The sequence below is a fragment of the Stegostoma tigrinum genome, chromosome 21, assembly GCF_030684315.1.
Source record: "Stegostoma tigrinum isolate sSteTig4 chromosome 21, sSteTig4.hap1, whole genome shotgun sequence".
NCBI classification, from domain to species: domain Eukaryota; kingdom Metazoa; phylum Chordata; class Chondrichthyes; order Orectolobiformes; family Stegostomatidae; genus Stegostoma; species Stegostoma tigrinum.
The window spans coordinates 519,176-547,049 of NC_081374.1; the positions used below are offsets into that span (position 1 = coordinate 519,176).

The 27,874-nt window shown below is 46.7% G+C and overlaps 1 protein-coding gene across 2 annotated transcripts in view; it reads right to left on the reverse strand.

Annotated features, from left to right (window-relative positions):
* Positions 1 to 24,383, reverse strand: part of LOC125462841 (potassium voltage-gated channel subfamily C member 4-like) — a 68,913-nt gene extending 44,530 nt beyond the window's left edge. For both annotated transcript variants that reach the window (XM_048553272.1, XM_059653288.1), the window contains exon 1: positions 23,710 to 24,383. In XM_048553272.1, the coding sequence (XP_048409229.1) occupies positions 23,710 to 24,348 (639 nt within the window). In that variant the 5' untranslated portion in view covers positions 24,349 to 24,383. The remainder of the gene's footprint in view (positions 1 to 23,709) is intronic.
* Positions 24,384 to 27,874: the final 3,491 nt, after the last annotated feature.

Below are 27,874 nucleotides of genomic sequence, written 5' to 3' on the forward strand. Positions count from 1 at the left end.
AAAAAAAATTGACCCTTTTCTCAGCAGTATTATTTATAGTCACTCAATCTCAGTGAAATATCACTTCAATCTTAACTCTTTAATCTCATAACTAAATTACTCTTTCCAGTCCTTCTTGGATTGCTGAAGCAGCTAAGGCTTTTCTCTGATTCCCAGACACTTTCCAATTCTGACAGCCTGACATTTTCCAACAATTTTCACATTCTGTAGAATTCTACAAACTTAAAAAAAATCCCTTCTACTAGAATAGCTTCTCTTCTGAACTCTTCATCCCCCTAACTACCTGTTTCTGCATCATAAAACCTTAACATTGTAAACAGTCAACAAATAACTCTCAGTTAGTTTATTAAGCCATTTAACTGAAGTCACATGCTTTCTTGGGAAATTTGTCTCTAGTTGACAGTTCAAAATTACTTTTCAACTTTTGTTAAGACGTCACCTTCACAGAACTGAAAACAAAATCTATTTTTTCTCAACTTTCAAATCCAAGTTTCCCAAATAATAACACTATACTACAAATCTACACCCCAATTCCAAACCAAAACACTAAACGTAGGAGAATGATTAAAACAAATTCGGTCAATGAAAGGATATATCATCAGTCACATCTGCTGATACATATTTGTAACTAGGTCTGAGTCTATATGGTTCCAGGTATCTGCCTGTCTTCCACATTCTGTACAGCGTGTACAGAGCTTCCTTATTTACTGAAATGAAGACTAACTCACTTCTCTCAATTTGGCCTCACAACACTAATCCAACTAAATAGTGTGTGGCAATAATTCACACCAGCCATAGTTCCCCTGAGACTTCATTAGCAATGATAGACAGCAATGATTGTTTGGGGAAAAGGTGATCACCAGCAGAATTGATTGCAATGGGCATGGAGCTTGAAGAGTGCACTGGTATGGACTGATGTAGTGGAGGGATTCAGTCACTGCTGGGATTGGCTTTTATAACCCTCTTGAGGCTCAGCATTGATAATCCCAGGAATCCAATGACAGCTTGGTGGTCAGTAATTGTGGAGAGATAACAGATTAACTCAAAGAGATCAGGCAAGGGGATGGCAAAACAGGGGAAGGGAAACCTGGTCAACCAGAAACAACCAGAACAATCAAGTCATGGACATACTGGATCTCAGAAGTACATTGGCCAACCAATCTTCAGCTTTCCAAAGTCACTACCACTTCCATCTAGAAGGTCAAGGGTAGCCAATATATGGGAACACCACCCCTTGCAAGCCCCACTCCAAGCTGCTCACCATCCTGACTTGAAGATATATTGCTGTTCCTTCAGCATTGCCGATTCAAAATCCTGGAATTCCCTCCCGACGGGCATCGTGGGTTTACCTTCAGCACATGGACTGCTGTGGTTCAAGAAGGCAGCTCACCCCCACCTTCTCAAGGGCAACTAAGGAAGGGTAATAAATGCTGACCCACCCAGTGATACCCACTTAGGGTCATAGGGTCATACAGCATGAAGCAGACCCTTTGGTCCAACTTGTCCCAATGTGACCTAAGCCCATTTGCCAGCATTTGGCATTTATCTGGTTAGGTTTCCTTGGGTTGGTGATGTCATTTGGAAATAGATAAATAGAAAGCGGGACATAACACCAGCGCTTTGTCGGAGGCTCACTGATGATGTTACCTAGAATGGTGACGAAACGTCTGAAAACTAACCTTCCAGCTCAGCGAGCAAACTCACGTCCAGAACCTCAACCTGAGCTGCAAATCTCCTCAAAACTCAGTATCAACAAGGTTGTCTATACATGGAGCCACAGGAGATGGGAGAGATAATGTACAAATATTTTATGTCACTATTAACTGTGGTGAAAGACTTGGAAGCTAGGAAATATGGAGAAATAAATATTTATGTCTTGATAACAATCCACATTATAAAAGAGGAGGTGCTGGAGGTCTTTACAAAACATAAAGATGGATAAATCTCTCGGACCTGAACAAGTGTATCCCAGGTCATTGTGGGAAATCAAGAAAGAAATCACAGGACCGCTAGCTGAGATATTTGTTTTATGTACAGTCACAGGTAAGGCACTGGAAGACTGAAGGTAGTTAATGTGGTGCCTTTGTTTAAAAATGACTGTAAGGAGAAGCCTGGGAACTATAGACACTTGAGTCTGACATCAGGGGTGGGTAAGCTATCGGAGGCGATTCTGAGGGATGCAATTTACATGCATCTGGAAAAGCAAGGACTGAATAGGGAAAGACACCATGGCTTTGTGTGTGGGAAATCGTGTCTCACAAACTTGATTCAGTTTTTTGTGGCTGTGACCAAGAAGGTAGATGAGGGCATCACAGTTGATGTTGGCTACATCGACTTTAGTAAAGCTTTTGACAACGCTCCGCATGATAAATTGGTTTGCAAAGTTAGATCAAGCAGCATTCAAGGACAGCTAGCCAACTGAATACAAAGTTGGCTTAATGGTAGGCAGTAGAAAGTTTTCACACTGGAGGCCTGTGACCAGCCTGTGCTCTGCAGGGTCAAGGTCCACTTTTGTTTGTCATTTTTACAAATAGCATGGATTAGAATTTAGGAGCCATGCTTAGTAAGTTTGCAGATGACACCCAAATTGATGGTGCAGTGGACAGTGAGGAAGGTTATCTAAGATTACAAAGAGATCTTGATCAATTGGGCCAATGGGCTGAGGAATAGCAGTTGGATTTTAATCTGGATAAAGGTGGGGTATTGCATTTTGTAAAATGAACAAGGACGGGACTTATCCAATTGATGATAGGGCCCTGGGTCATGTTGTACAAGAGAGACCTAGGGTTCAAGTAGATAATTCTTCAAAGGTTGTGTCACAGATAAACAGTGTGTTTAAAAAGGCATTTAGATGCTTGCCATCACTTGACTTGAAATGTTAACTCTGGTTTCTCTTCACAGAAGCTGCCTGAGCTTTTTCAGCAATTTATTTTTGCTTCTGATTTACAACATGTACAATTCTTTCAGTTTTCAATCAGTATAGGAGTTGGGACGTCATGTTGAGGTTGTACAGGATGTGGGTGAGGCTACTTTTGGGTACTCTGTGCGTTTCGGGTGGCCTTGTTACAGGAAGAATATCGTTAAACTGGATAGGGCTCAGAACAGATTAACCAGGTTGTTGCCGGGACTGGGGGGTTTGAGTTATTGGGAGAGGCTGGATAGGCAGGGACTTTTCCACTGCAGTGTAGGAGGTTGAGAGGTGACCTTATAGAGGTTCATAAAATCTTGAGGGGCATAGAAAAGGTGAATAGCAAAGGTTTTTTCCCTAGGGTGGGGGAGTTCAAAGCTAGAGGGTATATTTTGAAGGTGAGAAGAGGAAGATTTTAAAAGGGACCTGAGGGGCAAATTTTTTCACACAGAGGGTCGTTTGTACGTGGAATGAACTACCAGAGGAAGTGGTAGATACAGATACAGTTGCAACATTTAAAAGACATTTGGAAAAGCAATTGAATAGGAAAGGTTTAGAGAAATATGAGCCAAATGCAGGCAAGTGGGGCTAGTTTAGTTTGGGAAACTTGGTCGGTATGGACGAGTTGGACTGAAGGGTCTGTTTCTGTGCTGTACAACTGTAAACACAGGCACATGTACACGTGCAATGAGGCGAAAGCAACTGCCCTTGACATCAGGGCTGCATTTGAACTGAGTGTGGTATCAAGGAGTCCTAACAAAACTGGAATCAATGGGAATCGAGGGCAAACTCTCCACTGGTTGGAATCTTACCTGGCAAATAGGACGATTTTTTGTGGTTGTTGGACACATCTCAGCTCCAGAACATCTCTGCAGGAGTTCCTCAGGGCCCAAACATCTTCAGCAATGACATTCCCTCCATCATAAAGTTAGCAGTGGGGATGTTTGCCAATGATTTCACAATATTCAGCACCATTCATAACACCTCAGATACCCAAACAGTCTGTGTCCAAATGCAATGAGACATGGACAATATCCAGGCTTTGTCTGACAAATAGCAAGTTACATTCACGCCTTACAAGTGCCAGGCTATGACCATCTCTAACAAGAAGGCCTCTAAACATCACCCTTAGACAATCAATAGCATTATCATCACTGAATCCCCCACTATCAATTTCCTAGGGGTTACCATTGACCATGGACTTTAGCAAGGCTCTTGATAAGGTCCTCAATGGCACACTGGTCAAGAAAATAAGAGCCCATAGGATCCAAGGCAAAGTGATATATTGGATCCAAAACTGGATGACAGGCAGGAATTAGAGGCTGATTATCGAGGGATGTTTCTACAAGTCTATGTCTAGTGGGATTCCTAGAGCTCCATGCCTTGCAATACAAGGTGTACAATAAAGTTTAGTACTTAAATGTAAGGGGTATGATTGAGAAGGTTGTGGATAACATAAATTGGTCATATGATCAGTAATGGAGGTAGGCCATAAACTGTAGCTGGATAACAAAGGACTGACCAGGTGGGAAAAGCTGTGGCAAATGAAATTAAAATCAGAAAACTGTGTGACATTGCTCTCAGAAAGGATTGACAAGGCAAGGTACTATGCTATGAATAGAAGGGCAGTAAAGTTACTGAAGATTAGCAGGACCTCGGTGTGCATATCCACACATCCCTGAAGGTAGTTCTGAGGAAGGGTCATTGGACCTGAAACATTAAGTGTGATTTTTGCTTCACAGATGCTGCCAGACCTGCTGATCATTTCCAGCAACTTTGTTTTGGTTCCTGAAGGTAGCAAGGCAGGCGGACCATGTGGCTAAGAAGGCATGTGGAATTCCTGCCTTTATTAGCTGAGCATAGACTTTAAGAACAAGGAAATATGCTGGAACTGACATTATGCTGTAGTTATTCAAAACCCTAGTTAGATCCTGCTTGGAGCATTGTGAGCAGATCTGGGCACCACACCTTAGGAAAGTTTTGGCTCTTGGGGGATGATACCTGATTTCAGAGGTTAAATGATGATGGGAGATTAGACAAATTAGGCCATTATTCTCTAGAATTCAGAACGTTAAAAGGTGATCTAAATGACGTCTTCGGGATATTATCAGGGAAAGGCAAGATAGATAAACTGAACAATTTCCACTGGCTGATGTTTCTAGAACTGGGTGCATAGTCTATGAATTAGGGCTAGATTGTTCAGACGAGATGTTAGAAAGCACTTTTACAGCAAAGAGTAGTGGAGTTTTAGAACTCCCTTCCTCAAATAATGGTTGATGCTAATTTGATTGTTGAGTTTAAATCTGAGATAGATAATTTTATTTATTAATCCAGGGTATCAAGGGATATGAGCCCAAGACAGGCATATGGAGTCAGGCCACAGATCAATCATGAACTCATTGAATAATGGAGCAGGTTTGAGGGCTGAATGGCCTGCTCCTGCTACACTGGCTAGGCCATAACTGGAGTACAGTATGCAATTATGGCCATAACATCATAGAAAGGGTGTGATTCCACTAGAAAGGATGCAGGGGAGATTTACATAAAGCATCGGAAGAATTGCAGATGTAATTGGGAAGGTACTGGACAATGGGAGGAAGAGATTGAGTTGAAGTGGGAAGTGAGCAGCTGGGATCAATGGAGCTGGAATCAGTGAATGCAGGGTCATTGGAGTTGGGATCACTGGAGGTGGGATCAGAGGCACTGGTGTCACTGGAGCTGGAATCACAGGAACTGGGATCTGAGCAGCTGGGATCACTGGAGCTAGAATCAGAGCTGGCCTTTTGTTATTTCTCTGTTGAAGCTGCAGTCTCAGCTGTGCTGCCTATTTAATGTTAAATCCAGAATAATTCACCTGTCTCCTGTAAATCAGGCTGTTGAACCTTTGTCTACATATTCTCTGTCCAGTCGCTTTAAATTGTTACTTGTTCATTTCCCTGTTTCTAAACTAAACAGAAGTGTTCTCTCCGTTATAATAAAATGTGAGGCTGGATGAACACAGCAGGCCAAGCAGCATCTCAGGAGCACAAAAGCTGACGTTTCGGGCCTGGACCCTTCATCAGAGAGCTGCGAGCCCTCTCTGATGAAGGGTCCAGGCCCGAAACGTCAGCTTTTGTGCTCCTGAGATGCTGCTTGGCCTGCTGTGTTCATCCAGCCTCACATTTTATTATCTTGGAATCTCCAGCATCTGCAGTTCCCATTATCTCTGTTCTCTCCGTTAGTCATGTGAACAGTCATTTCTATTTATTTACGTCACAAAGCTCATTAATTAAACATATGCATCATCCTCCGACACTTCCGCCATCTACAATCCGACCCCACCACCCAAGACATTTTTCCATCCCCACCCCTGTCTGCTTTCCAGAGAGACCACTCTCTCCGTGACTCCTTTGTTGGCTCCACACTGCCCTCCAACCCCACCACACCCGGCATCTTCCCCTGCAACCGCAGGAAATGCTACACTTGCCCCCACACCTCCTCTCTCACCCCTATCCCAGGCCCCAAGATGACTTTCCATATTAAGCAGAGGTTCACCTGCACATCTGCCAATGTGGTATACTGTATCCACTGTACCCGGTGTGGCTTCCTCTACATTGGGGAAACCAAGCGGAGGCTTGGGGACCGCTATGCAGAAGACCTCCGCTCGGTTCGCAATAAACAACTGCACCTCCCAGTCGCAAACCATTTCCATTCCCCTTCCCATTCTTTAGATGACATGCCCATCATGGGCCTCCAGCAGTGCCACAATGACGCCACCCGAACGTTGCAGGAACAGCAACTCATATTCCGCTTGGGAATCCTGCAGCCCAATGGTATCAATGTGGACTTCACCCCTTCCCCCACCGCATCGCAAAACCAGCCCAGTTCGTCCCCTTCCCCCACTGCACCACACAACCAGCCCAGCTCTTCCCCTCCACCCATTGCATCCCAAAACCAGTCCAGCCTGTTTCTGCCTCCCTAACCTGTTCTTCCTCTCACCCATCTCTTCCTCCCACCCCAAGCCGCACCTCCATCTCCTACCTACTAACCTCATCCCACCTCCTTGACCTGTCCGTCTTCCCTGGACTGACCTATCCCCTCCCTACCTCCCCACCTATACTCTCCTCCCCACCTATCTTCTTTTCTCTCCATCTTCGGTCCGCCTCCCCCTCTCTCCCTATTTATTCCAGAACCCTCACCCCATCCCACTCTCTGATGAAGGGTCTAGGCCCGAAACATCAGCTTTTGTGCTCCTGAGATGCTGCTGGGCCTGCTGTGTTCATCCAGCCTCACATTTTATTATTATGCTCACACTGTTTCCCATTTCCACTGCCAACCTAACTAACCCGGACAGAAAAGAAACCTCAAGCTGCCTCTTTAATCTGACACAAGGACATTGCTGCTCAGACCAGGCTCTCTTCCCCTCTAGTCACAACATGGACAATCATTTAGGAATCAGGTGCTGATAATTTGCTGCTGTCCCTCCTTTGTCTTTTGTAGGGCCCTGAGCTGAGCTGGGGTGTAGGGTGACCTTGCACGGAGCAGTGAGGCTCACACTGGACACAAGGGGACTGGCATGGAGTGGGCTGGTAGGTTATGTGTGCTGACACCGAGTACATGGAAGGGCTGGCACTCAGTGGGGAGGAGTTGGCACTGGGCCAGAGTCCTGAATGTTTCTTAATTGCTGTGCTATTTGCTGTCAGTTCTAAACGTGCACAGAACCAGTTTCACTGGGCACCAGGTGATTCTTAGTTTGCTTTCGGGCAATGCGTTCATTAAATAAACAATTGAGACTATATAATTGCTTAGTGAGCCCAGGAAAACCAAAGAAATCCTCCTTTCATCATAATATGTATTTGGAAAATCTTTGAAGTTTGCTCATTATTGTGTATCAGTATTGTCTAGAATAAATTCAAAAGTGAAATTTGCACATTAAATTTCAAAATCAAATCTGATGATAATGTAGTGATTGTAACGATGTCAGCCAGGTTGACCTCATTGAACTTGAGTTCCCTGATTGGGGCTATTAACCTTGGCTGACAGATATAAACAGTGTCAGAGATTCTGTTCACTCTGAGAGATGGCTCTGAGGGAGCTGGATCTGTTTCATGGACTCTCCATGTATAAATAAAGGGTCATTTAGTGATGGGATACCCTCGTCTGTGGAGTTACTTCAGTGATGATGAGAGAAAAGGACCTTCCTGAAGAAATTTGCTTGTAAAAATCATCTTTGAATTGATTAAGCATTTCTAGCCCATCTAGTTAAGCCCATAAGACATAGGAGCAGAAATTAGGCCATTTGGCCCATCAAGTCTGCTCTGCCATTCAATCATGGCTGAAAAGTTCCTCAAACCTATTCTCCTGCTTTCTCCCCATAACCCTGATCCCCTTGATAATCAAGAACCTATCTATCTCAGTCTTAAATGTACTCAGGGACCTGGGCTCCACAGCCTTCTGTGGCAGTAAATTCCATAGATTCACCACTCTCTGGCTGAAGACGTTTCTTCTCATATCCGTTCTAAACGGTCTTCCCTTTACTCTAAGGCTGTGCCCTCAGGTCCTAGACTCTCCTAACAATGGGAAGCATCTTCCCAACATCTACTATCCATTGTTTGGGAAGTTTGACTTTTTGATCCTGCCATTGAAGACTGAGCCCAGTGTGTGGAAATAATGTCAGAGATAATGGGAACTGCAGATGCTGGAGAATTCCAAGATGATAAAATGTGAGGCTGGATGAACACAGCAGGCCAAGCAGCATAGATGACCCTCTGATGAAGGGTCTAGGCCCGAAACGTCAGCTTTTGTGCTCCTGAGATGCTGCTTGGCCTGCTGTGTTCATCCAGCCTCACATTTTAACATCATTGTGGAAATAATGTGTTATTTTCCAGGCAAATGACAGTGGAGCAGATGAAAAACAGAAAGCAATTCTCCTGACAGCATGTGGGTTCACAGCATTTTCGGTTATTAAGAGCTTCACTTTCCCTGAGGCACCAGATGCTAAAATCTTTCAAGAGTTGATGGAGTTAGTTAAGGAATATTATGATCCCAAGTCACCTCTAATTTCGGGATGCTATTAGTTTTACTCAGATATTCAAGAACCTATACCCGGGGGCCCCTACAGATTAAGGGTACAAGTTTGGTTCCAGCTTCTTATGAGAAGCAGCTGGTTCAGTTAGCACTGATTGTAGTAAAGGGCTGGAACACAAGCTTGACGGGGCAGAATTGATTGAAAAAGATTCACCTTGATTGGCTCAACATTTTTCGATTAGGAAATGGTTACTTGAGTGAAGCCCTAATTAAACACCCAGAGGTTTTCAGGATGGTCTAGGGACTATCAAAGGAAACAAGGCTACCTTGAATATTGACCAGGAAGCAATTCCATGATTCTACAAGGTCCAACCAGTGCCATTTTCCTCACGGGCAAAACTAGAGACAGAAACCAGAAGGCTGGAAAGTGAAGGAATCATCAAACCAGTCTGCGTTATCAACACGCATCATATTGATCGTGAAGCTTGATGGGTTGGTTTGTTTTTATGGTGATTTTTTTTAAAAATGGTAAACCGCTTCTCGCAGCTGGATAAATAACCAATCCCTCACATAGGGGCTTAATATGCAGAGCTGGTGTGGGGGGTGGGCGGGGGGGTGTCTTGTCCTTCACAAAGCTAGACCTGAGCCTTGCATACTTGCAATTGCAATTAGATGAGGATTCCCAGAAGTATGCTGCAATTAATACTGATATGGGTATTTACAGATATGCAAGACTGCCATTTAGTTTATCGTCAGCCTGTGCAATTTTTCAACAGACATTGGAGAACATTTTACAAGATCTAATAAAGAGCACTTAGAGAACTTGGGCATAGTCCTTAGATATTTTACCTCTGCAGGCGTATGGCTTACAAGGGAAAAATATGTGTTCCATGCACTTCAGGTGACCTATTTAGGTTACAGAGTTGACAAAACTGGGTTGCACTCGTTGGAAGATAAAGTGAGGGTGATCAAAGGTGTCCCCACTCCCCATCTGTACCACAGCTTAGGTCTTTCCTTGGGGTGGTGAACTGTTATAGAAAATTACAACCTGTCCTCCATCTTGACGCCTTTGTATCAACTCTCAAAGAGGCCAGCCTTGGAAATAGTCACATAGCCAAGCATAGCTTTCAGGGAACTGAAGAAACAGCTGTCATCCTCTAAAGTGTTGTCACACAATGATTCCAAGTGAGATCTGGTATTGTCATGTGATGCCTCCCTGTATGGCATCAGGGTAGTATTAGCTCATAGGTGGCCCAATGGAGAGGAAAACCCAACAGCATATCCTTCCAGGACTTTGGCTAATGCAGAGCATAAGTATGCTGAGATGGAAATGGAAGATTTTGTGATCATATTTGGAGTCAGGAAGTTCCACCAATACCTTTACGTAAATTTATGATAATTATGAACTATAAATCCCCGCCAGGTCTACTTAGAGAGGCCACAACAGTGCCACCCACAACTTCAGGCTGAATTCAGCTGTGGGCTCTCACACTAAGTGCATATAATTACAAATTGGAACACTATCTGGGAGGCCGAGTAACAAATACAGGTGGATTGAGCTGCTTCCCGCTGGCAGACACACCGCCTGTGGTACCACCACCACAAGAGTCTATAATGACTTACGTTTTCTCGACACACTCCCAGTCACAACTGACAGTATCAGGCTCTGGGCACAGAAAGGCCCGGGCCTGACCAAACTGAAATAGCTGGTGGTGATGGGGGAAACCAAAGGGTCCTAAACAACCAATATTGTGGCCTTTTTGGACCCAGAGAGACCAGGTCACAGTAAAGGATAGGGTATTATTATGGGGAGCAAGAGTACTTGTCCCGAGCAAAGGTCGCTGCCAGATACTGGCCGAACTCCACAGATATAAACAGGAGGGTCAAAGGATCTGTTCACTCTGAGAGCTGGCTGTGAGGGAGCTGAATCAGTGTACAGGACTGTCCACGTTTAAACAAAGGATGGCTTGATGATGTGATACCAGCTTCAGTGGAGTTACTTCAGATATGATGAGCTATGTGAGCAATTGTGAAATGTCCCTGCAGCCCTTGCTTATATAAACAGGTTATGAGACACACTTTATTGAATAGAACATCTTGCCTGTCATCCAGGGCTCTTTGACTGGAAAAGGTTAATAGCCTCATTTAGAGAACTTACTCTATGTGGTTCTGGCTGACCCCATTGTAATTACTACATATCTCCCATTCTGAGTCTGAGCACAGAGGCTAGTTCTCTCTTTTGTAGCTCCTGCTGGGATACTTTTGCACCCTGTGTCAGGTTCCTCTGACTCTGCCCCTGACACGATGGCAGGTTAGGCATAGTATGTTACTTTTTCTGCCAAGAGTGTCTCATTCTCCTCTTCAGGCAGTAAAGCATTGATGAGACACATTTTTCAATACAATCTACAGGCTGTTCAGCAAATCACACAGCCCCCAGAATCATTGTTATTTATAGACATCCTACAGAAAAAGAGGCTGCACTGGAATTTTGTCATCCCTATCTCAATTATATATCTTTCACAGACATCTGCACCCAGACATATCCACACTCTGATAGAGATAGTAGATACAAACATATAAATGAGGAGCAGAGATAATGGGAACTGCAGATGCTGGAGGAACCGAGATAACAAAGTGGATAGGTCAGTCCAGGGAAAATGGACAGGTCAAGGAGGTAGGATGAGGTTAGTAGGTAGGAAATGGAGGGGCGACTTGAGGTGGGAGGAAGAACAGGTTAGGGAGGCAGGGACGAGCTGGGCTGGTTTTGGGATGCAGTGGAGGGAGGGGAGATTTTGAAGCTGGTGAAGTCCACATTGATACCATTGGGCTGCAGGGTTCCCAAGCGGAATATGAGTTGCTGTTCCTACAACCTTCGGGTGGCATCATTGTGGCACTGCAGGAGGCCCAGGATGGACATGTCATCTAGAGAATGGGAGGAGGAGTGGAAATGGTTTGCGACTGGGAGGTGCAGTAGTTTATTGTGAACCGAGTGAGGTGTTCTGCAAAGCGGTCCCCAAGCCTCCGCTTGGTTTCCCCAATGTAGAGGAAGCCACACCGGGTACAATGGATGCAGTATACCACATTGGCAGATGTGCAGGTGAACATCTGCTTGATATGGAAAGTCTTCTTGGTGCCTGGGGTTTGGGTGAGGGAGGAGGTGTGGGGGCAAGTGTAGCATTTCCTGCGATTGCAGGGGAAGGTGTTGGGTGTGGTGGGGTTGGAGGGCAGTGTGGAGCGAACAAGGGAGTCACGGAGAGAGTGGTCTCTCCGGAAGGCAGACAGGGGTGGGGTTGGAAAAATGTCTTTGGTGGTGGGGTTGGATTGTAGATGGAGGAAGTGTCGGAGGATGATGTGTTGTATCCGGAGATTGGTGGGGTGGTATGTGAGGATGAGAGGGATTCTCTTTGGGTGGTTGTTGCGGTGGTGGGGTGTGAGGGATGTGTTGCGGAAAATGTGGGAGACACTGTCGAGGGCATTCTCGACCACTGTGGAGAGAAGTTAGGGTTAGGGTTATTCCCAATGCCTTCGCCTCCACTGCATCTGCTCTCAGGATGAAGCATTCCACTCCCGTACATCTCAGATGTCCTCGTTCTTCAAGGACCACAACTTCCCCCCGGGGTGGCCGATAACACCTTTGACCGCATCTCCCGCATTTCCGCACCTCATCCTTCACACTCCGCCCCCGCAATAACCGCCAAAAGAGAATCCCCCTAGTCCTCACATACCAGCCCACCAACCTCTGGATACAACGCATCATCCTCCGACACTTCCGCCATCTACAATCCGGCCCCACCACTAAAGACATTTTTCCAACCCCACCCTTGTCTGCTTTCCGGAGAGACCACTCTCGCCGTGACTCCCTTGTCCGCTCTACACTCCCCTTCAACCCCACCACACCCGACACTTTCCCTGCAACCGCAGGAAGTGCTACACCTGCCCCCACACCTCCTCCCTCACCCACATCCCAGGCCCCACGATGACTTTCCACATCAAGCAGAGGTTCACCTGCACATCTGCCAATGTGGTATACTGCATCCACTGTACCCGGTGTGGCTTCCTCTACATTGGGGAAACCAAGCGGAGGCTTGGGGACCGGTTGCAGAACACCTACGCTCGGTTCGCAATAAACAACTGCACCTCCCAGTTGCAAACCATTTCAACCCCCACTCCCATTCCTTAGATGATATGTCCATCCTGGGTCTCCCGCAGCTTCATAATGATGCCACCCGAAGGTTGCAGGAACAGCAACTCATATTCTGCTTGGGAACCCTGCAGCCCAATGGCATCAATGTGGATTTCACCAGCTTCAAAATCTCCCCTCCCCCCATTGCATCCCAAAACCAGCCCAGCTCGTCCCCGCCTCCCGAACCTGTTCTTCCTCTCACCTATCCCCTCCTCCCACCTCAAGCCGCCCCTCCATTTCCTACCTACTAACCTCATTCCGCCCCCCTGATCTGTCCGTCCTCCCCGGATTGACCTATCCCCTCCCTACCTCCCCACCCACCCTCTTGTCTCCACCTATCTTCTCCTCTATCCATCTTCAGTCTACCTCTCCCTCTCTCCCTCTTTTTTTCAGAATCCTCTCCCCATCCCCCTTTTCTGTGTCTAGTCCTGAAGTGTCAGCTTTTGTGCTCCTAAGATTCTGCTTGGCCTGCTGTGTTCATCCAGACCCACACTTTGTTAAATGAGGAGCAGGAATAGGTCACTCAATCCCTCAAGAACGCTCCACCATTCAGTACGGTGATGGTTGATCTGGTTACACTACATTCATACCCCCGCTTACCCCCCCCGATAACCGTTTACTCCCTTCCTACTAAAAATCTGAGTCAATCTGCCTTAAAAACATCCAAAGACTCTGATTACCCCTCCTTTTCAGAAAGTGAGCTCTAAAGAAGCAGGACCGTCTGACAGGGAAGAAAAAACACCATTATCCCATTATTTGAAAACAGTGATCCCTTGAACGCTTTCCAAGTATTAGTCTAGTGCACAGAACTCAAGAGCAAGAAAGAAGTTCACTACCACCCTCTCAAGGGCAGTTAGGGATGGGCAATTAATGCTGTCCCAGTCAGCGATGCCTGTATCACATAGGGAATTTAAGTGACCTCCAGAAGAAATCTCACTAATAACCTGTAAAACTGAAGCATAATCTCCTTACCTTTGAATTCAATTCTCTTCACAATAAATTATATCATTCTATCAATTTTACTAATTACCTGCTGTACCAGCACACTAACCCTATATAATTCACAAGGGGGATGCGGGGTCACATGGATACCTTTGCTTCTCAGATCTCTGTAATCTCTCACAGTTAGGACCTGTGCTTTTTTTTTCTATTCTTCCTGCCAAAAAGGATGATTTGATATTTTCATACTTTTAGCCCATTTTCCACATATTTGCTCACTCACTTAATGCTTTACGGTGTCCTCTTCACAAGTTATTTTCCTAACTACAGTCATCAGCAAATTTTACAAAGATACCTTCAATCTCTTTATCCAAATAATTTCTATAAATAATAAAATTTGTGACCCCAACACCAATCCCTGTGGCATGCCGTGCTTTGCATAGAGTCATACAGCATGGATAAAAACTCTTTGTCCAACCAGTCCATGCTGAACATAATTCCAAGTGCAAAAGTTAACTGTTTGTACTCTGTTAGTCAGCCGATTTTGTATTCATGTCAATGCATTACCTCTTATACTGTTATGCCTCATTAGGGTAGCTCACTAGAAATCAAGGCCGACTACGTGCTGAATTAAAGGTTTTTCTTAAAGTATACAGAATAAATTTTCTGTCTTTCAAACCCAGGTTAACGGAAAGCCTAGATCCGGTTTCTGTACTTAACATGAATTATTATTTATTACAAATAAGTAGATTTTAAATACAGGTAAACAATTATGAACAATTGGCACTTCTGCTAACAGAGTGCTTGTAGCACAGTGGTAGTGCCCCTACCTCTGAGCCAGGGAGCCTGGGTTAAAGTCCAACCTACTCCAGAGGTGTATAATAGCATTTCTGAAGATTGATTAGGCACAAAAAGAAATCAATAATTCAAATAGTTAAAACTCTAAACCACTTATAAACTCCACTCTACACCCATACTGAGACAAGCACAGAAACATAGTGCTATGACTGGAGGCAAAGACTGGGGAGGCAGTTCAGTGATCCCTGTCAAATGGATTTGCTAAGATGATTCTTGAGTTGCTCAGAACACTGCTTCATAACCTTCCTTCTTCAAAATTCAGGAGAGGCCCTGACATATTGATAAAAGAACATAGAACATAGAAAAATACAGCACCTTCGGCCCACAATGTTGTGCTGTGGGTTAATGCTAATCCCAAAAATAAAATAACCTAACCTACATTCCCCTCAATTCACTGCTGTCCATGTGCATGTCCAGCAGTGCTTAAATGTCACTAATGACTCTGCTTCCACGACTACCACTGGCAGACTATTCCATGCGCTCACAGCTCTCTGGGTGAAGAACCTCCCTCTGACGTCTCCTCTATACCTTCCTCCTAACACTTTACAACTATGACCCCTCGTGGCAGTCAATCCTGCCCTGGGGAAAAGTCTCTGGCTATCAACTCTATCCATGCCTCCCATTACCTTGTACACCTCGATCAGGTCACATCTCTTCCTCCTTCTCTCCAGAGAGAAAAGTCCGAGCTCAGTCAACCTCTCCTCGTAAGACAAACCCTCCAGTCCAGGCAGCATTCTGGTAAACCTCCTTTGCACGCTCTCCAAAGCCTCCACACCTTTCCTATAATAGGGTGACCAGAACTGGATACAATATTCCAAGTTAATAAAATGTGAGGCTGGATGAACACAGCAGGCCCAGCAGCATCTCAGGAGCACAAAAGCTGACATTTCGGGCCTAGACTCTTCATCACAGAGGGGAATGGGGTGAGGGTTCTGGAATAAATAGGGAGAGAGGGGGAGGTGGACTGAAGATGGAGAGAAAAGAAGATAGGTGGAGAGGAGAGTATAGGCGGGGAGGTAGGGAGGGGATAGGTCAGTCCAGGGAAGACGGACAGGTCAAGGAGGTGGGATGAGGTTAGTAGGTAGGACATGGAGGTGCGGCTTGGGGTGGGAGGAAGGGATGGGTGAGAGGAAGAACACGTTAAGGAGGCAGAGACAGGTTGGACTGGTTTTGGGATGCAGTGGGTGGAGGGGAAGAGCTGGGCTGGTTGTGTGGTGCAGTGGGGGGAGGGGACGACCTGGGCTGGTTTTGGGATGCAGTGGGGGAAGGGGAGATTTTGAAGCTGGTGAAACCCACATTGAGAGATAATGGGAACTGCAGATGCTGGAGAATTCCAAGATAATAAAATGTGAGGCTGGATGAACACAGCAGGCCAAGCAGCATCTCAGGAGCACAAAAGCTGACGTTTCGGGCCTAGACCCTTCATCACAGAGGGGGATGGGGAGAGGGAACTGGAATAAATAGGGAGAGAGGGGGAGGCGGACCGAAGATGGAGAGTAAAGAAGATAGGTGGAGAGAGTATAGGTGGGGAGGTAGGGAGGGGATAGGTCAGTCCAGGGAAGACGGACAGGTCAAGGAGGTGGGATGAGGTTAGTAGGTAGATGGGGGTGTGGCTTGGGGTGGGAGGAAGGGATGGGTGAGAGGAAGAACCGGTTAGGGAGGCAGAGACAGGTTGGACTGGTTTTGGGATGCAATGGGTGGAGGGGAAGAGCTGGGCTGGTTGTGTGGTGCAGTGGGGGGAGGGGACGAACTGGGCTGGTTTAGGGATGCAGTAGGGGAGGGGGAGATTTTGAAACTGGTGAAGTCCACATTGATACCATATGGCTGCAGGGTTCCCAGGCGGAATATGAGTTGCTGTTCCTGCAACCTTCGGGTGGCATCATTGTGGCAGTGCAGGAGGCCCATGATGGACATGTCATCTAGAGAATGGGAGGGGGAGTGGAAATGGTTTGCGACTGGGAGGTGCAGTTGTTTATTGCGAACCAAGCGTAGGTGTTCTGCAAAGCGGTCCCCAAGCCTCCGCTTGGTTTCCCCAATGTAGCGGAAGCCGCTCCGGGTACAGTGGATGCAGTATACCACGTTGGCAGATGTGCAGGTGAACCTCTGCTTAATGTGGAAAGTCATCTTGGGGCCTGGGATAGGGGTGAGGGAGGAGGTGTGGGGGCAAGTGTAGCATTTCCTGCGGTTGCAGGGGAAGGTGCCGGGTGTGGTGGGGTTGGAGGGCAGTGTGGAGCGAACAAGGGAGTCACGGAGAGAGTGGTCTCTCCGGAAAGCAGACAGGGGTGGGGATGGAAAAATGTCTTGGGTGGTGGGGTCGGATTGTAAATGGCGGAAGTGTCGGACGATGATGCGTTGTATCCGGAGGTTGGTAGGGTGGTGTGTGAGAACGAGGGGGATCCTCTTAGGGCGGTTGTGGTGGGGGCGGGGTGTGAGGGATGTGTTGCAGGAAATACGGGAGACGCGGTCAAGAGCGTTCTCGATCACTGTGGGGGGAAAGTTGCGGTCCTTAAAGAACTTGGACGTCTGGGATGTGCGGGAGTGGAATGTCTTATCGTGGGAGCAGATGCGGCGGAGGCGGAGGAATTGGGAATAGGGGATGGAATTTTTGCAGGAGGGTGGGTGGGAGGAGGTGTATTCTAGGTAGCTGTGGGAGTCGGTGGGCTTGAAATGGACATCAGTTACAAGCTGGTTGCCTGAGATGGAGACTGAGAGGTCCCGGAAGGTGAGGGATGTGCTGGAGATGGCCCAGGTGAACTGAAGGTTGGGGTGGAAGGTGTTGGTGAAGTGGATGAACTGTTCGAGCTCCTCTGGGGAGCAAGAGGCGGCGCCGATACAGTCATCAATGTACCAGAGGAAGAGGTGGGGTTTGGGGCCTGCGTAGGTGCGGAAGAGGGACTGTTCCACGTAACCTCTCCCCCTCCCATTCTCTAGATGACATGTCCATCATGGGCCTTCTGCACTGCCACAATGATGCCACCCGAAGGTTGCAGGAACAGCAACTCATATTCCGCATGGGAACCCTGCAGCCTAATGGTATCAATGTGGACTTCACCAGTTTCAAAATCTCCCCTTCCCCTACTGCATCCCTAAACCAGCCCAGTTCGTCCCCTCCCCCCACTGCACCACACAACCATCCCAGCTCTTCCCCCGAACCCACTGCCTCCCAAAACCAGTCCAACCTGTCTCTGCCTCCCTAACCGGTTCTTCCTCTCACCCATCCCTTCCTCCCACCCCAAGCCGCACCCCCATCTACCTACTAACCTCATCCCACCTCCTTGACCTGTCCGTCTTCCCTGGACTGACCTATCCCCTCCCTACCTCCCCACCTATACTCTCTCCACCTATCTTCTTTACTCTCCATCTTCGGTCCCCCTCTCACCCTATTTATTCCAGTTCCCTCTCCCCATCCCCCTCTCTGATGAAGGGTCTAGGCCCGAAACGTCAGCTTTTGTGCTCCTGAGATGCTGCTTGGCCTGCTGTGTTCATCCAGCCTCACATTTTATTATCTTGAAGCCCACATTGATACCATTGGGCTGCAGGGTTCCCAGGCGGAATATGAGTTGCTGTTCCTGCAGCCTTCGGGTGGCATCATTGTGGCACTGCAGGAGGCCCATGATGGACATGTCATCTAAAGAATGGGAGGGGGAGTGGAAATGGTTTGCGACTGGGAGGTGCAGTTGTTTATTGTGAACCGAGCGGAGGTGTTCTGCAAAGCGGTCCCCAAGCCTCCGCTTGGTTTCCCCAATGTAGAGGAAGCCACACTGGGCACAGTGGTTGCAGTATACCACATTGGCAGATGTGCAGGTGAACCTCTGCTTATTCCAAATGTGGTCTCACCGGGGTTTTGTAGAGCTGCAGCAAAACCTCGCGGCTCTTAAACTCGATCCCCCTGTTAATGAAAGCCAAAACACCATATGCTTTCTTAACAACCTTATCCACTTGGGTGGCAACTTTGAGGGAGCTATGCACGTGAACACCAAGATCCCACTGTTCCTCCACACTGCCGAGAATCCTGCCTTTAATCCTATATTCAGCATTTAAGTTCGACCTTCCAAAATGCATCACTTCACATTTATCCAGTTTGAATTCCATCTGCCATTTCTCAGCCCAGCTCTGCATACTGTCAATCATTGTAAGATAATGTTTTTGGGCTAATAACTCAGAGCCCCAAATTAACATCCTCGTGACAGCAGTGTCAATTCTAAGAAGATAGATAGTGAAATTTTAATTGTATAAAAGTTTAGAATTAAAAATGTTAGTCTAATAGCAACCAAGTAACCAGTGTTGATTGCATTAAAAAAATTCTGGTTCAGCAATATCATTCAAAGAAGGAAATCTCCCATCCTAACCTAGTCTGGCCTACATGTGACTCCAGGCCCAAATCAATAAGATCATAAGACATAGGAATGGAAGCAAGGCCATTCGGCCCATCAGGTCCGCTCCGCCATTTAAGTCATGGCTGATGGGCATTTCAACACCACTTCCCTGCACTCTCCCTGTAGCCCTTGATTCCTTCTGATATCAAGAATTTGTTGATCTCTGCCTTGAAGGCATCCATGTCCTGGCCTCCACTGCACTCCGTGGCAATGAATTCCACAAGCCCACCACTCTCTGGCTGAAGAAATGTCATCTCATTTCAGTTTTAAATTTACCCCCTCTAATTTTAAGGCTGTGCCCACGGGTCCTAGTCTCCCCGCCTAACGGAAACAACTTCCTAGCGTCCACCCCTTCTAAACCATACATTATCTTGTAAGTTTCTATTAGATCTCCCCTCAACCTTCTAAACTCTAATGAGTACAATCCCAGGATCCTTAGCCACTCATCATATGTTAAACCTACCATTCTAGGGATCATCCGTGTGAATCTCCGCTGGACACGCTCCAGGGCTAGTATGTACTTCCTGAGGTGTGGGGCCCAAAATTGGACACAGTATTCTAAATGGGGCCTAACTAGAGCTTTATAAAGCCTCTGGTAAACCAGTACTTGGCAAAAAAAAAATGCTAACCTGGCCATCAATGTCCATATCCCATGAACATTTTTATTAAAAAAAGATACTTTCATTTGTTTGCTGTAGGCACAACTTGACTTGTTCCCACATATAAAAGTCTAACTTATTCATTAAAAGTCACATCATACAAATTTGGAAAGGGGAAATAAACTGCTCTCTCAGACTTACAACACTTTTTACTGCAGAGCAAAAACAACTCTTTCGCTTCCAGGTGCAATAGTTTCTGCCAAAACATTCACAGCTCCAAGCTGTTCAGTGACCTGGGAGCCAGCCATATAGCTGTTGGCAGGCAAAAAGCCTTTGACATCAATAACTGGTCACTTGTCCACAGACCAATCAGCTAGTTGTTGTCTTGACAGCTGAATCTTGACTTGCACACAACATTTGGTTCCTGTTCACCTGATGGGGAGTCGATGGCCGAGTGGTATTATTGCTGGACTATTAATCCAGAGACCCAGATAAAGTTCTGGGGACCCAGGTTTGAGTCATGTCAGACAGTGGGATTTGAATCAAATAAATATCTGGAATTAAGAATCTAATGATGACCGTGAATCCATTGTCGATTGTTGGTAAAACCCATCTGGTTCACTAATGTCCTTTAGGGAAGGAAACTGCCATCCTTACCTGATCTGGCCTATATGTCTAGACCCACAGCATCGTGGTTGACTCTTAACTGCCCTCTGGGCAATTAGGGATGGGTAATAAATGCTGCCTAGCCAGTAATGCCCTTATCCCGTGAATAAATAAAAAAACTTAAACAAGCAGCTGTGTAAACTGCATTTACACTGTATAGTCAGGTTACTTTACACATGAACATAAGAATTAGGAGCAGGAGTAGGCCATTCAGCCCTTTGAACCTGCTCCGCTAATTGATATGATCATGGCTGATCTCATTTTGTCCTCAACTCCAAATTCCTGCACACTCTTCAACTCATTACTAAGTAAAAATCTGTCTAGCTCCTCCACTCACAATGTCCTGGCATCCACTGCACTCTGGGCAGTGAATTCCATTGATTCACGCCTTTGAAAGAAGTAATATCTTGTCAGCGCTGCTTTAAACCTGCCACCCCTCGACTTAAAACTGTGACCTCTCACTCTGGACTGCCCCATATGAGGAAATATCTGCTCTTTGCCTACTGTTTCAATCCCCTTTAGCATGTTATATGCCTCAATTAGATCACCTCTCATTCTTTTCAACTTCAGAAAGTATAGATTTAAACTACTGAATATCACTGCATAAGATAAATCCCTCATCTCTGAAATCAATTTAGTGAGTCTCCTCTGAACTGCCTCTAATATAGCTACATCCCTTCTCAAATATCAGACCAAAACTATACCAAATACTCCAGGTTTGGTCTCACTAAAGCCTTGTGCAGTTATAACAGCCTTTCCTATCTTATACTCTATTCCTTTAGCAATAAATTCCAAAATTCCACTTGTCTTCCTTAATGCAAAATAGGTTTACAAGAGGGGCTTGTCATAAGAAAGATTATACAAAGTATGCCTGTTTTCTCCAGAATTAAGAAGGTTAGGGGATGATAATGACCAAAGTCCACAAGATATTAACAGAAAAGGGCAGGGTGGGCAAAGATTTCAACTGGTTGGGGATTTAGAACTAGGGGGCATTGTCGAGGGGGCTTTAGGCCCAGGCTGTTCAGGAGAGATGTTAGGAAGCACTTCGACGCACAAAGAGTGATAGAGGTTTGGAACTCTCTTCCACAAATGGCAGTGGACGCTGGATCAGTTGTTAACTTTAAGTCTGAGAGTGAGAATTTTTCGTTAAGCAGAGGTATTAAGGGACATGGACCATAGTCAGGTGTGTAGAATTAGGCCACAGAACAGCCATGATCTCATTGAATTGCACAGCACACTCGATGGGCTGAATGGCCTCCTCCCAATCGCATTACCTACTGCACCTACATACTAGTTCTATGATTCATGCACCAAAGCACTCCGGTTTCTTTTCCTAATTTAAATAATAAATTGTTTTCTTTTATTTCTGCACTTCTGACCAAACAGTTCTTTACCTATTTCAGCTTACAGACAAAAATACAAAAAAAATCTTTATAACATCATGTGGTTCCTTATCAAATGATCTAACTTAGAGCTCTTCAGTGTTTGCCATATCCCAGACTGTACATTTCTCACCTCTGCCTGACCTGACAGAGCCTTCCATTACTGACTCTGACATTGGGTTTAAACCATTCTCCATTTGTTATTACTCCAGTTTTTTGACAGTCCCTTCTCCAAACCCCACTCCCATCCAAACACATTACCTTTCTCCATCACTCTTTTAAGGGGCTTGCCTTATTTTTTCTCAATGAGGGGACACTATTGGTTACTGCAGCGTACCTCACACACAACAAAGTTTATCCTTATATTTACAAACTCAGAACCTGTATCCATAAAATGCCGGAGGTAACAAGGTGTAGAGCTGGATGAACACAGCAGGCCAAGCAGCAGATTTTCTGAAGAATGGTCTAGGCCTGAAACCTCAGCCTTGCTGCTCCTATGAAGCTGCTGGGACTGCTGAGTCCATCCAGCTCTACACCTTGTTATCTCAGATTCTCCAGCGTCTGCAGTTCCTACTACCCCATAAAATACCAGCTGTCTTTCCCTTACCCTAATGCCAAGCATTGAACAAAACAAGCTGTCAGTGAACCATACGGGTCAGAAACCATCCAAATAAAAACCCAAACAACTGCAGATACTGGAAATCAGAAACAAAAACAGAAATTTAGTGGAAAAGCTCAGCAGGTCTGGCAGTATCTGTGCAGAGAAGCCAGAGTTAACGTTTCAGGTCCGGTGACCCTTCCCCAGATATGATTTGTTTTTTGTTTCAGATATCATCCATCCTGGTCCCAGTGATGTCAATTTATGCTAATCACAAGCGACAAAAACACATTCGAAATACGAGCCAGATTATAGCAAAAATCAACCGGTTCGTTTTCTTCCGGGAAACCTTCAGATGTGTGTTGAACTGAATAGATTCAAATTAAGTCTGACTTGAAGCAGACACTTGGGTGCTCTGTTCCGGAATTATTGTGGACAGATTTCCATTCTTGCACCTGTTGTATTCCCTAGTTACTAACAATTCGCTGAGTTCGGTGCCATTTTATTCTCCAACCGACTCAATAATATGAGGCTGTGGTCACCAGGTGAGAGAGATAGAAAAAGCCTGTGTCTGGCTTCGAGGACCCAGCGACTCTACTGCTGAAAAGGATCTGCACAGGATCCAGCCATTCCCCTGTTACTGCCCACAGCCTGACCTCTGTCTGGCCTGTCAATGTCGGCGTGTTTATGTCTGAGCCTTTGTCCATGTCTCATGTCTGGATGTATCTGAGTGTATGTGTCTGCCTGCCTGGGTCTCTGTCTCAGTGTGTGCCTGGCAGTGTGAGGATCCTGCTCCATCTCTCCCTCAGGCAGTAGATGCCTCACAAAGTGCGATCGTACTTTAAGAAGTGAATGTTTATTGGGAACTGATGGCCAGAACTGCGTGCTGCCTCCTGGCAGGTTATTTGTTTGGGGTTGGGGCTGAATACTGAGCTCTCTAACTGCACCTCCCGGACCCCAACTAACGGCTGCCACTTTGCAGCATTTTAGAAAAAACCGACGATATGTTTCAGATGGTCTTTGATTTGACTCTAACAGGTTTCCCGGGCCGCGATGTTTTTGAACCGGCTTTTGTTCAGTTCTGTTAAGTGGGAAAATGAAGGTACTTTTAGGATAAAACTCCCGTTTAACCGAAACCGCGGGACGGGGTGGGGGGGGGGGGGTGGTAGGGGGCGAGTGTAACCCGTTCCTTACCCGTGCTGCTCGGGACGAGTAGGGGTCTTCGAATAAAGCCCAGAGCTGGGGTCGCCACCGCCTCCAGCAGGTGAGAGGGGCCGAGCGGTTGCAGCTGGATTCCCCGGGCCCCCGGGCCTGGCTCGGTCCCGGTTCAGGCTCCCCCCCGGGCTCGGGCTCGGGCTCCTCCTCTCCGGGGCCGGCTTCAAGCGGCTGGAAGATGTCGAGCGCTTCCTCCGCCTCCCGGTGCTGGCGGTACGCCATCCAGCAACAGGGCTCCACATCGGTCTCGTCCAGCCCCCAGAAAGCTAACTCTTCCTCAAAGAGCGGACCGCACACATCCGCCGGGCAGTGCAGCTTCCCGGTCCGGTAATAGTTCAGCACCGACGCGAAGATGCCGGGGTGCCGGTCAAAGAAGAACTGGCCGCCGCCGGCCCCGGGCTGGGTGAGCCGTGCCAGCCGGGTCCCGGGCAGGGTCTGCAGGGTGCTCCTGTAGGTCTCATGCCGTGTCCCCCCCACATTGATGGTGATCCTCTCGCTGCCCTCCCCGATGCCCATCTCCTCCTCCTCCTCCTCCTCCTCCTCCGGGCATACTTTCGGGGGGGCTTTCTTGGCGGACTTTCGCCCTCGGTAAGATGACACACACACCGAGCTGATCATACGGACCCTCTGTGCCAGGTCCGTGCCCCCCAGGGGACAGTCTGCTCCTCCCCCACCACACCAACACCCCCCCCCCCCCCCAACTCCTCAGCTCCCGCTAACTCCTTCACCGAGCGCTGCCCGTCTCCCGGGGAGGGTGGGTTGGATGGAGGGGAGGGCGGTGGTTATCAGCTGGTGCCTGTGCCAGCTCCGAGTGTCTCAGGGCGAACCTGCTGCCAAGCTCGGCCCCTCCCCTCCTCTCCACCCCTCACCACCTCCCCATTCCTCACCCTCTATCCCCTCCACCTGTCCCCGCCCTCAGCACCGACTCCTGCCCGGGCACTGAACAGCCGGGGGTACCTGGCGGTGGTGAAGCCGCACGGTGCGGGCAGACAGACAGAGAGAGACCCCCCACCCCTCCCCGCTGGGGCACCGTGCTGCCGACCTCGGGCTCGCTTCCACAGGACCCATCCTGTACCACCCTCTCTGCTGGGAATCGGCCTCTGCTCGGGGTCACTCTCTGCTGGGTCTCGCTTGCTGCTGGGACCTCTGTCTGCCTGGAGTGCGGAATCTCTCTCCCATCACCCTCCCACAAGCTCCGCACTAGAATCACATTTTAATCTGAAAAGCAAAATCGCAGACTCCGGAAGATCGGAACATTCCAGGTGATTGCAGCTCATTGTAAACACTGTCTCAGCTCAAGCTTCGTTCCGCTAAGGGTCTGAAACATTCCTATAGGCTCATCCTCACCGGAGAGAGTGAAAGAAATGTTTCATCCCAAACAGTTACTGCCCAAGAAATTCCAATCGTTTTTCCTCTTTTTTTGCACAACGTTAAACAACATAAATGTCGTTTCTCAAAGAAATTCTTTTTTTTAGAGAGAATCGACTTGAAGAAATGGTTCTGTTCTTCTTCCAGTGAACACATTCTCCGTGAATGGAAAATGCAGAAAGGTGCAAGTCTCCATCCCCTGCCCCTCCCGCCAATAACGTTTCACACTCAATTGTCGGCCGTCACATGGTCACTTCAAATTACATTCTTCCAGAGAACATTCTGGCTGGGAGGAGAGTGTGTGAGCTCCGCGCTGTGTGAGAGAGTGACCCGTGGCCGGAAAGTGACAGTGTGACTGAGAGTGATCTCTGGGCAGAGAGCGAGAGTGAGAGTGACCTCTGGACAGAGAGTAAGAGTAAGAGTGAGAGTGAGAGTGATCTCTGGGCAGAGAGTGAGAGTGATCTCTGGACAGAGAGTGAGAGTGTGTCCCGGAAAGATTGCGAGAAGGAGCATGAGCTCCGGATACTCTGTGACAGTGAATTCCTGGCACAAACCCCGATCCTATCGCCGTCCGGAACTTCAGCAGCCTCGCGTTAAATTAGAAAGCCACATTCCTCCCACACATCCGTTTCTATTACTGAGGCAGAATATGTCATTTGCAATTCAGAATCCTAACTGCAAGATAAGTTCACCCTTCAAATGCCCAGTAATTGTTTGATAAAGTCAGATTTGTCAGGCTGCCTGTCAGTCCCTATTATCATGGTGCAAGACATTGATCCTCTAAGTTGGCGATATTGTCAGTTTCAGCTCTGCACATGAGTGGATGCTGGAAGTGAATAACTGAAGCAAAAGACCGGCCTCAATCAGAGATCACCGCCTGTCCTTCCTCTAAAACCATGAACAACAAGTCTTGAGAAGTCATATTGAACACCAATCGATAACTGTTTCTCTCTCCAGGCCCTGTAAAACCCACTGAGTTTCTCTATAAATTTTTTGTTTTATCTTCCTCATTGGGAAAATCAACTCCCCTTATTAAATCTGAAAGAAAGCTCAGGGTAAATGTTGGCAACAGAGTTAACAGTTTAAGTCAATGACCCTTCCTCAGAACAGAAACACCTCTCTCTCTGCAAATGCTGCCTAACTTATCTTGTTTATATTTCATACTCTCAGCAACTGCAGAATAATGTTTGTTTCAGTACAGATGTTCCTTCATTTTCAAAAGAAGTCCAATCTTCACAATCACACTGTTCTAACTGCCCAGTGCTGCTGTCTTTCTCCACCCTTAATTTTAACACTGGTTCACTGATCAGATGTAAATTCATTTTATGATAACAGCAAGTGATAGACAGAGCTCAGTGATCCTACAACCAATGGATCAGATCTAAGCTCTGCAGTCCTGCCGCATCCTGTCATGAATGGTGGTGAACAATTGAACACTGGAGGAGGAGGCTCCACAAATATCCCCATCCTCAATGATGGAAGAACCCAGCAAATCAGCAAAAAGTAAGGCTGAAGCTCTCGTAGCAATCTTCAGCCAGAATTGCCAAGTAGATTATCCATCTCTGCCTCCTCCAGTGGTTCCCAGCGTTATACATATCAGTCTCCAGCCAATTCAATTTACTCCACATGATGTCAAGAAATGGTTGGAGACATTGGATGGTGCAAAGGCTATAGGGCCTGACAACACTCTGGCAATAGTACTGAAGCCTAATGCCCCAGAACTTGCCATTCCCCGAGCCAAGCTGTTCCAGTACAGTTGCTACACTGGTATCTACCCGACAATGTGGAAAATTGCCCAAGTATGTCCTGTACACAAAAAGCAGGACAAATCCAACCTGACTAGTTCCATCAGTTTCCTCTCAATCATCAGTAAAGTGATGGGAGGTGTCAGTAACAGTGCTATCAAGCAGCACCTGCTCAGCAATAACCTGCTCAGTGACCATTTTGGATTCCGCCAGGACCACTCAGCTCCTGACCTCGTTCCAGCCTTGGTTCAAACATGGACAAAAGAGTTGAATTCCAGAGGCGAGATGAGAGTGACATCCTTTGATATCAAGGCTGCATTCGACAGAGTGTGACATCAAGGAGCCCAAGCACAATTGGAATAAATAGGTATCAGGGGCAAATTCTCCAGTGGTTGAAGTCATATCTGACAAATAGGAAAATGGTCATTCATTGTGGGTCATCCTACAGCAGGAGGACTGCAGCAGTTCAAGAAGGCAGCTCACCACCACCTTCTCAAGGGTAACTATGGATGGGCAAGAAATGCTGACCCAGTCATCAACATCCACATTCCACAAATGATAGAAAAAAAACTATTCTGTCCTATGATGCTACTTTCATGAAAAAAAAACTATTTATCAACAGGAAAGACCTGATGTGAAATTGAGCAGCTATATCTTTCTGTATATGTAGCCAGAGCTCCTGTCAATTCCATTGACCTAAATGCCTCTGTGTATCCAACAACAATTATAACACCCCATTTGAAAAGGATGCAATTAACCTGAAGAACAAAATAACTGAAATCAAAATAAAGTTCCACGTGTTGATAATTATCTGCACCCACCATCAACCACCCCTCAAAATCCCAAAAGACACATGTCATTTAGACTAAAACATATAGGAGCAGAATGAGGCCATTTAGCCCACCAAGTCTGCTCTGCCATTTGATCATGCCTTATGTGTTTCTCAACTCCATTCTCCTGCCTTCTCTCCAAAACATTTGATGCCCTTACCTATCAAGAACCTATCTTTCGCTGCCTTAAATATACTCAAT